The sequence below is a fragment of the Petaurus breviceps genome, unplaced genomic scaffold (genome assembly GCF_028583685.1).
Source record: "Petaurus breviceps papuanus isolate PSGF00001 unplaced genomic scaffold, PetGlider_PUasm1.0 214, whole genome shotgun sequence".
NCBI lineage: Eukaryota > Metazoa > Chordata > Mammalia > Diprotodontia > Petauridae > Petaurus > Petaurus breviceps.
This window is the reverse complement of record NW_027185863.1, coordinates 15,165,685-15,176,055: the sequence shown is the minus strand read 5'-3', so window position 1 is coordinate 15,176,055 and position 10,371 is coordinate 15,165,685. Positions and strand designations below refer to the sequence as shown.

The window sequence follows — 10,371 nt, the reverse complement described above, 5'->3', positions numbered from 1 at the left end:
CTCTGTCTCTCTCTGTCTCTCTCTCTCTCTCTCTGTCTCTCTCTCTCTGTCTCTCCCTGTCTCTCTCTCTATGTCTCTGTCTCTCTGTCTCTCCCTGTCTCTCTCTCTTTGTCTGTCTGTCTCTCTCTCCCTTTCTCTCTCCTCCATCTTCCTCCCTCTCCCCTCTCTCTTCCTTCTCCTCCCCTCATATCCACATCCTTTCTATTCCTCTCTTATTTCAAAGGCTCCCCTCCATGGTAAGATGACTAATTTCTGGGAACCTAGAAAAATGGTCATGGAATAGTTCAGAGGGAATCAGCATTGTAATATTTCATCTCTTCAAATCACAATTTCCGCAACAGTTGAAGAAAATAATAAAATAAAAGACTGGAGATTATGTTTGTCCAAACATGACACATGCTGATCCCAAGAGATCACGTGGGTTAGACTGTTACAGCTGGGATAGAATAAACACTTCAATTAAATTATGCTATTATGAACTTGTCAAGAAATAACTGTGGCATTAATCAGAATATTTAAGAATCCACCAACATCTATCTTCTTATCTCAGGAGAGTTAAAAAATGAGGATAAATAAATTGCAATACTACATTCCTGAATAACAACCTTCAAAAAAATCATCAGGAAAATTTTTTTCAAGTCTTTAGATTTCACAAATTCATAGAATCATAGACTTGATAGACACCTTAGGAATCACTTCTGTGACATTCCAAACAGGTTGGAGGTCATGTCATCATCATCAGTACATGAAGTGAAACTGAATAATTTACTTCGATTAAAACATAAGCTTCTCCAGGGCAGGAACTGCTTAGCTTTAGTATTTCTATCCTGAGTACCAAGCACAGTGACTGGAACATAGCAGCCATTAAATGAATGTTTGATTTCTATCCCTAAATTTGAGTTGAAATATCAGATTAAAAGCACCTGTAAATGACAGGAGTGTGTATTTTCTCAAGTTTAAAGATTCATTTAAAACAATTTCCCAAGCCAGAAAGAAAATATTAACATGTGGTCACCAAGAACTACAAAGTATAAAGCGATAAAAGTGGCCCATGATCCAGTAGCTCTGGGTGATGCTTGAGATGGCCAGCCTGCTTCAGCTGCAGTAACCTGATACAAGCAATTAAACCTATGTGACTTTACTAGCTCCTTTGGATCATAACCACATGCTATATCTGGATAACAAACAAAAGTTGAGTCTGGGATAATTGTAGCTGCTTGGAAGTTATATACAAGAAGTGATATGCAAAGGAATCCTGGAATCAGATCAGAGAAATGTAGTTTGAAGAATTGGAGGTGGACCTTAAGGTTCAAAAATATTTGAAAGTCTTGTTTAAAAAGCATAATCTTAAACCAAGGCCAAACTGGATTTTCATTTCAAGTTACTCAGCCCATCAAAAAGAACAAAAGCAGACAGTTCAAATCCAGGGGACGGCATTCAGAAATGTAGTGATTCTTTCTGAACGAAAGTTTTCGTGGAGAATAAACACCTAAGATACAGAACCATAAACAATGACAAACTCTACAAATATTGCCAATGGTTTCAAACCAGGCTGTAGTCTTTAGAAAGTCCTGTATAGAAGGAATTGTTGGCCACATGTCAATGTTTTAATCTTTTACCACAAACACACACTTACACACAGAGTAACCATTATCGGTAACATTCCTATTTAAAAGATATGAAAATGAGAAACAGCAGAGTGGTCAACAAGGAAGGGAAGAGAGTGAGGTAGAAAAAACTGAAGAATAGAAAAATTCTGGAACTTAGTTTCTCACAGGCTGTTTGCCTATATGTAATTGAGAAAGTCCAGCATTTTAGACAATCCTTATGGTTAAGTTTGAGAAATGTCAGATGCTAGTATAGAGTCAAACATACTGAAGCATCAAATTTTCCAGACTGACATCAACATCTAGAATTTTCTGAATCTATTAAAAATTGCTTATTGAAAAAAATCTAACCTTCTGTTTGACATTATAAGTTAAAAGTGAATTTTGAATATTCAGGGTACTAATGATCAGAGATTCAACAAAGAAAATAATAAAGTTTTATAACAATAATCTTTAAGCTCCTTTTAAAACATCCTTTATCACAAATTAGTCATCAAATTCTCAAAATATAGATAAATGTCCAAAATCACTCCACAATATGTATTTGGTTCTTTACTCTGATAAGTGAAGTTAAGAAAAAAACTATCAAGACTGGTACCTCAGATGTCTAATGATTTGCTTATCTCAAAAGCAAATAAAATAAAAATAAATACAAAATAAAAGCAAAAGCTTTTATTATGTACTACCTGAGTTTAAGATCATTAACCGAAACTTCTTCCACTTTCATGAAACTGAGTGGATGTAGTCAGGATGAGAACTTAGTCTGTCTCTCCAATTACTCAAAGGATACCTTTTATTCTAGTCTCTCCCCCATTTACCCCTCCCCCCCGCCGAAAAAAACAGTGATTGAAGACATTTATGACAATAAATGCTTTCCTTTTAAGTATAAAATAGAAGAAATTTTTTGCTAAAGGAAGTAAGATGGGATCAAAGCCACCTCCCTAATTGGTATCGTACCACGATTGTATCTATGATGTGGTTGAGGAATTTCTTTATTTGTTTAGAACCTAAAAGGTTTAGGACACTCCATGCTGATCACCTTAATCCAGTCTGGGATAATAGGCACAGCCAGAGTTATGCTGTGTAGACCTGAAGAAGAAACCTGTGTCACCCCTAAAAAGGAGCTGAATGCTAGTATGAGTCTTAGGAAGACTTGTTCAGTGGTGTTTATTCTTGTTGTCTTTAAGAACTGCTCTCCCAGTTCCTCCTAACTCTCAAGGGCATTTGGGGAACCCTCAATACATTTGTTTCTCTTTTAAAAGTTTAACCAAAACATAGCTGTACTAATTTGCCCTAAAGACCTTTGCTTGATACTATTTTTATAATGTCTGAGGCATCTGACTACAGCTGTATCTATGCTAAAATAAAATATTCTTTTCTTCTTTTTTTGAACACTGGTTTCCCGTGGATTCAAGCCTGGGATTCCTTGTGAGAATGTTGGAAAACTATATTGGGGCAGGAAAATGAAAACTAGAAACAGATGGAATTAACACTTTTTTTTTTCCTTCACAGGGTCATCCGGGTCAAGGTGGACCCCGGGGAAGACCAGGCAGTGATGGTTGCAATGGAACCACTGGAGATGCTGGTACACAGGGTCCCCCAGGTTCTGGGGGTTTACCTGGACTCCCTGTAAGTAGTTAGTACAAATATGTAGGCTTCCCCTATTTGTTCTTGGAAAAAGTGGTGGACTTTGAATAAGGAATGTTTGCTAGACCATTGCTTGGGATAGCTATGGTACAGTAGGAGTGATGGATTTGAAGTCAGAAGACCTAGAGGCAAATCCTCTCTCTGATATTGACTTTTTGAACCAACTCCAATAAGTCACATGACCTCCATTGACTCTGAAGTCATATATAAAATAAGTGAGGTTGGGCTTGGTGATCTTTAAGGTTCTTTCCAAGCTATAAGATCCATAACCTTAACTCTGTATATTTCCCTGCAACATTATGGATTCATTAAGATAATAAACTAGTTACACTAATTTCTATGAGGTTTTTACTAACGTGTCTTGGATTGTATCACTTTACATATAGCCAATGATATTGGTGCATCAGTTTGTCATAGGAAAAAATATGTCCCCTATAGTGGTGGCCATATATTCCCTTTTAAAGTGGCTATCTTTAGTATGGTACTTCAAAAGTATTTTATCCTTGTTTCTACACATTTTTTGAGGCAATTTAAATTGCTTCAGTTTTCCCCTAGATTAGAAATAGAAAGAGAATCACTCTTATCTCTCCTCCAACTTTTGTGAGCTAGAGCTATTCTCCCATCATGATAGATACCACCTGCAAAAACCTTTTCCTTCAAAATCTGGGGTAGCATGTTTGAGTTTGAGGAAAAGTCAAAACATAAATTCCCTAGATCCAAATCTTAATCCTTTCTCTTTTCCTCCCTTAGAAATAATTAAGAAAGAGCAAACACTTTCTGTCAGTTTTGAGCTAGAGTTTATTCCCTGGGCCAAGTTGCTTCCTCTCATTTTCTCCTGTTTTATTCCACCTGGCCACCAAAGATACTGGACAGATTTTTTTTAAGCATTTTGCAAAACTCCTAATTATTTCTGTTTGTCCTTTTAGTCATTGTCTTCTTTAGATTGTAATATCTTTGTGATGAACAGGGTTAATCTTTCCACTATGCCTACAATAGTCCAATGGGTTTTCCTTTATTTTTAAAATAATCAGGTCTCCATCATCCATTAAATGCCTATATCAGTGTGTCATCATAATTTGATGGTGATCATGCACTCTTGATTGTTATCATGCTTTTACACTACAAACACTGTCCAGTCTTACCAAGCTAGAAAGGCTTCAAGAATGGCCCTGGGTAACAGATCGAATGTTTGTTATCTAAGGACCAATCTGACCTAGATTGAAGAGGCTCATGACCAGAAAGTTGGCCACTAAGTAATGAATTTTTATTTTTTTACCTCAACGATTCATGGAAATGATCTCCTAATTGCAAAAGGGGGGCAATCTGTGTTACTCACACTGATGGAAGCCTAACTCTTTTGAAGTATTAGGATTTAAATTTTATTTATAATATATTTTGGCATATTCATAAGGTACTATATGAATATTTCAGCAATACTTCCCTCTCAGGTTCCCCTTTCCCATTTTGCAACACAAAATTAATGATTGGATTTCCTAAATATACACACACACACACACACACACACATACACATCTATGTAGATTGTATTGGAAAGAAATACCATCTTTGAAATAATAACTTGAATACTACCCCATACTGAAGGAACCTAGAATATCCTGTTACCTCTTCTAGATCACAAGGAGATCAACTGAGAAAAATACATAATCTTTTAAAAAAAGAAATGTAACTGATTTCTACATTTATTTAGAGAATAATATTCATAAGATTCACATACAAATATTTCCTATTAATTTATATTTTAGAACTAATTTATTTTACAACTTGGGATAATACAATATTAAACTAGAATCGTATTACATATGAATATGATGTTCAAGGTAAGAAATAGACTAAGTAACTATCACTAAGTACGAACTCAGTTGTTAATTATTCAGACAAGTTTACAAATTGTGCATTAGAAATAGCATATGCTGGATCTTAATTAGACACACATTCCTACTAAGAGAGTAGCTAGATATTATCTACAGAAATAGAAACTGAAGATTTATTTCCACAAAAAATTTAAATAAAACATTACTGTCTATTTTTAAATGCACACTTGTTTTGTGGTTTTTATATATTTTTTTATCTGTTTGCTTATTTAGGGACCACAAGGACCCAAAGGTCAGAAAGGTGAACCTTATGCATTTTCTCAGGCTGAGCGAGATAGATACAGGGTAAGTACACAACCAATACTGTAGAGAGTTTTACCCCAGTTTAACCCAGTAGCCATTGTCAAATTCATATGCCATTAACTCTAGTTTATGTGAAATAATGGGAAAAGACAGTGGTGTAAGAATTCTAAAGAAAGAATAATCAAAAAATATTTCCATTTGAAATGCATTACTATACTCATATTTGAATATGGGGTATACTCTGGGAATTCATAGCACTCCAAAGAAAGTAGAAGGGCAACCCTGTCAGAATCAGACTGGGGAGAACATAAAAAGCTTCTTTATCTTTCATGCCTGTCCTGCAGGTCAGGCTGAGATTGAAGAGAATCACTGGTGTCTCAGATTGATATGAAGTCCAGCTGTGCACAAAGCCATTGGATTTCCCTAAGTTTCTTGTTTATCTGTATCCCACCTTCTCAGAATGAATACAAATAGACAGAAAATCAAATTTGATGGTTTCATTTGAAAGATGTTCATGAAAAAAGACTATCAGTATAAAGGAATTTATCTGACATTCTCAAACATCCTTCTGTACTAGGAGCTTCTGCTAGGCTATGTGAAGCATTGATTCAACTACTTTTTCATTCATTCATTTGTTCATTCATTCATTCATCCATAACTGTTGAAATGCTTAATGAGTCACTATAGAAGCATTCATCTAAACTTTACCTCTACAATAGCTCATGCATCTGTCCCATCTTCCTTATTCCAACTGCCACCATGTTAGTATAGACCCTCATTCCCACCTGCCTTGTCAGTTATTGCAATAATGCCCTATCTTCCCATTTCTGCACACCATCCTGGAACTTATTTACCGTGTGCATATACTCAGCCCTCCGACTTCTGTATTCAGAACCTTTGCAATGATTGCCTCTGGACTGCCAAACACAGTTGAGAGTCATTGGCCTAGAACCCAAGGCCCTCCATAATGCAAGGTCACCCTTTCTCCCCAGCACTCTCTTTTATTGCTCCTTTCTGTGCCCTCTACACTGTCATCCAGACAATTCTAGTCTCTCAACAATAATAGTGCTCTACTTGCCCATACAGCATGTATGCCCATATAAATGCCCACATATTTTCCTATTTTGGGGTCTTTGCCTGCCCCACTCTTTCTGTTGAATTCAACCCTTTCTTTTAAAACTCATCTCATATTCCATCTCCTTCCAAAAGCTCTCCCTTATGCTCCAAGAGAGAAAATACTATTTTTTCTCTGGGACCCTTGCCCCCATAGTATTGTGTTGGAGCTTTTCATATGTAACTAATTCATGTATTATTTTGTGCCCTGGTTATTATGCCCCTGTCAGTCATATCTTCACTAAACCACAAATTCCATGAGAACGGGGGCCATCATCTTATCAGAATATCGTGTCTCATTCGTTGTCTAAAATCATGTTCTATTGTTCTGCAACAGACACTTAATAAACATTTCTTGAATTTGTCCAATTGAATACCCTGTGTATAATTCATATCAAGAATAGTCCAGGGGCAGCCAGGTAGCACAGTGAGTAAGAGCACCGGCTCCAGTGGCGAGATGACCTGGGGTTCTAATCCCAGGCTCAGACACTTAGCACCCACCCAGAAACACCTGGCCGTGTAACCTTGAGCAAGTTACTTAACCCCAATTGCTTAGGGGCGGCCAGGTGGCTCAGCGAGTAAGAGCACTGGCTCCAGTGTCGGGATGACCTGGGGATCGAATCTGGGCTCAGATACTCAGCACCACACCCATAAATAACTGGCTGTGTAACCTTGAGCAAGTTACTTAACCCCGATTGCTTTAAAAAAAAAAAAAAAGAATAATCCAGTTACCAAAAATAGCAATAGAAATATATACCTTCAAAGAAAGAATGTTAGATATTAGATATTATGACTTTGGGACAGTGAAGTGGCACAGTGGATAGACAACAGGAAGACTCATCTTCCCAAGTTCAAATATGGGCTCAGGCACTTACTAGCTGTGTGACTCAGCAAGTCATTTAACCCTGTTTGCCTCAGTTTCCTCATCTAGAAAATGAGCCAGAGAAAGAAATGGCAAACCACTCCAGTATCTTTGTCAAGAAAACCCCAAAAGGGATCATGAAGAGTCAGACACAACTGAAATGACTGAACAAAAATGTAACTTTCAGTCTTTTTGCGAAGTCTTTGAGAAGGAAGCAATTTTTGTCAGTGTTTTGGACTTTTCATGTTTTACAAATTGGGCAGCTACATATAACGCCACCCAGCAGTGAAATGTATTCAATTTGGTTTGTTAAAAATCTTTGAACTCAATATCTTTTGAGAGATCTTATATATAGGAAAAAAGAAAGTCTGTGTCCATTATGAAATATATTACATTTAAGTTATGTCTGAACAAATAGAGTGAGGCTGATTGGATCAAGGAACATTCAGACAGGAGATGCGGATAAGCATGTGTAAGCCTGCTCTTGATAAACTAGGTAGCATCTTTTGAAGTGTTGATTAATAAAAATATTTTTAAGAGATCAGGTCCAAACATTAGGAAAGTTATTTTGGCAGCTATTCAAAGTTGGATTAAAAAGGGGATAGAGTGGAGAAAGAGAGACCAGTTGGGTGGCTAATGTAATAGTTCTGACAAGAGGCAATGAGGATTTGTACTGTGCTTTTATCAGAAAGGGAGTAGAAAGGAGAGAAGATTGTGTAAGGTATTGGAAAAATCAAATCCATTGGACTTGACAATTGATTGGATATGGACATGCAGGGCAAACAATGAGTCAAAGATAGCTGATACCAGTATGATTAGGAGAATGGTAGTATCATTAAGAGAAACCAAGAGTAGGGAAAGATTTTGAGGGGAAGAGCAGATGTTCAATTTGGGATATGTTGAGTGTGAGGTGGGGGTGGGAGATCCAGGTGGAGAGGTTTTCTATTTTAGGTGATAGAATTGTTTTCATGATTCTTAATGCATTTACCCAAGAATCATCACTTTATTCTTTGTTTGCTCATAATGGCATACCTTGTGGGAAATCACAGTTCAGTTAATAAGTGTAGCAATCTGGTAATTGTGCATATCTAGAAGCCTTGCTACAGCCCTTTAAACAAAACAAATATTGCAGTAATCTCTGACTGAAGAATAATAAAGAATGTGGGTTTTATTTCTTGTACTTATTTGTAAGCCTTTTACAGAGAGAACAAGTTAGTATAAAAAAAAAAAAGATTACGGACTGATAAATGAATGGACGTCCTTAATTGCAAGGCTGAATTAGAAGGTATCCTAAATTGCAGTTTATTTGTAATCTATTCCATCTCATAATTTTAAATGTTAACATCAGTACAAAATAATATTTTTAAATGATCATACTCTGAATCTTATTTGTACATGTTTTATCTTCCTTAGGGCGATTCGGGCGAACCTGGTTTTATCGGTTTACCAGTAAGTTTCATTTTTTAAAAGTCTTACTTTGACTATTTTTTAAATTAATGACAGTCTTCTAAATGACATTCTCGCTCTTTTAAAAATATTCTTTTGTTATATTTACATAGGGACCTCCTGGTTATCCTGGCACTCCGGGAAAAATAGGTCCTGTTGGAGCCCCTGGGCGACCGGTAAGTGAGCTTAATACACCAATTCAGTTCTCTCTTTTGCTACCATTTACACAACCCTCTACCTATGTAGAAATGCCCATTTTATTATGAAACCTCCTGTCTTTGTAAAAGCCAAAAATAAATAAGCAAAAAAACAAATCTGTTCCTATATGTCATTTTGATCAAAGTAGTCTTTAAGTCAGGCTTCAAATTAAGTCACCAGGTCAGTGTGGGGAGGATAAATTTTGCTGTGGCCACAGGTGGATTCTTTAACAGATAAGGGAAAAGCAATACCTGGCTAGCACTACTTAACTGTTGTATACTGTGCCTTGAGCAAGATCCTAGTATCTTTGGACAAAGGAAGCTCAAATTTTTTGAAGCAGCTCTGCACAACTGACAATAAAGGATGAGCGATTTAATATCATGCTTTGCTCAGGGCCATTGTGGGAAAAGGAGATTGGATATCATTCGGTAGAGTGGTAGTCCAGTAGTGTGCCCCATCCTGCCAATAACGGGAGGGCGAGATGTGATGGGGCGTGGTGCTAAAGTCATGCGAGGGAGAGGACGAGGGACCAGGAAATCGTTTGTGTCTATACAAAAGGCACCCTACTTCTCTTAACCCCTAGGACCACACACTTGACTTGAGTCAAGCTGCCTAGTATCCCATCCTCAATGCTTTGCGGATGGGTCATTTTCTGAATCTCAGATCTTCCAGAGGGTCAGACGAGAAACTAGACTTAAATTGTAATGGGAGACTTAAACTCAACCAGACTGAGAAGCATTGTTAAATACTGAAGCAAGATATGACCATGAGTTGGAGCATCTGCTAGTCTAGAAATCTTGAAGGTGTTTATCAACACATATCTGGGAAGATTTAAATTCTGTCCTTTTGAGAGTCACAGGGCTGGTCCAAATTATGTCATGAAGTTCTTTCCAGTCCTGTGTTTGCCCAGTAATAAGAAGGGTTTGGAACTTTGTTTTCCTGAAGCAGTTGCCGCATTGTTGCAATAATCTAATATGTAGGTCAGCCTGTAGCTGTGAAATTATCTGTTCCTGATGAAACTGAGCCAAGAACATCAGGCAGTGGCCCTAAGATACCTGACCCTCCAAACATTAATAATTTAATAATAAATATTTTCATTATTATTGTTATATATTATAATAAATATAATATGATAATAAAATATTATATTACTATGTGGTATATAATAGATAATACAATATAATAATATAATATATTTTCTATTATTACATAATAAATAATTTAATAATAAAATAAGCATAACTTTATACATATACACTCGAGGACAAGCTCAGGGCTATGGTTTGAAGGCAAAATTTAATGTCCCTGTGTTTCCTATAGGAGTAATTTACAAGTGAGTCACAGTAACCTGAGGCAGCATATA

The 10,371-nt window shown here is 36.6% G+C and overlaps 1 protein-coding gene across 2 annotated transcripts in view; it reads left to right on the top strand.

Annotated features, from left to right (window-relative positions):
- Positions 1-10,371, top strand: part of COL4A2 (collagen type IV alpha 2 chain) — a 301,862-nt gene that overhangs the window by 180,269 nt on the left and 111,222 nt on the right. For both annotated transcript variants that reach the window (XM_069094108.1, XM_069094110.1), the window contains exons 7-10: positions 3,120-3,236; positions 5,360-5,431; positions 8,778-8,813; positions 8,924-8,986. In XM_069094108.1, coding sequence (XP_068950209.1) covers positions 3,120-3,236; positions 5,360-5,431; positions 8,778-8,813; positions 8,924-8,986 — 288 coding nt within the window. The remainder of the gene's footprint in view (positions 1-3,119; positions 3,237-5,359; positions 5,432-8,777; positions 8,814-8,923; positions 8,987-10,371) is intronic.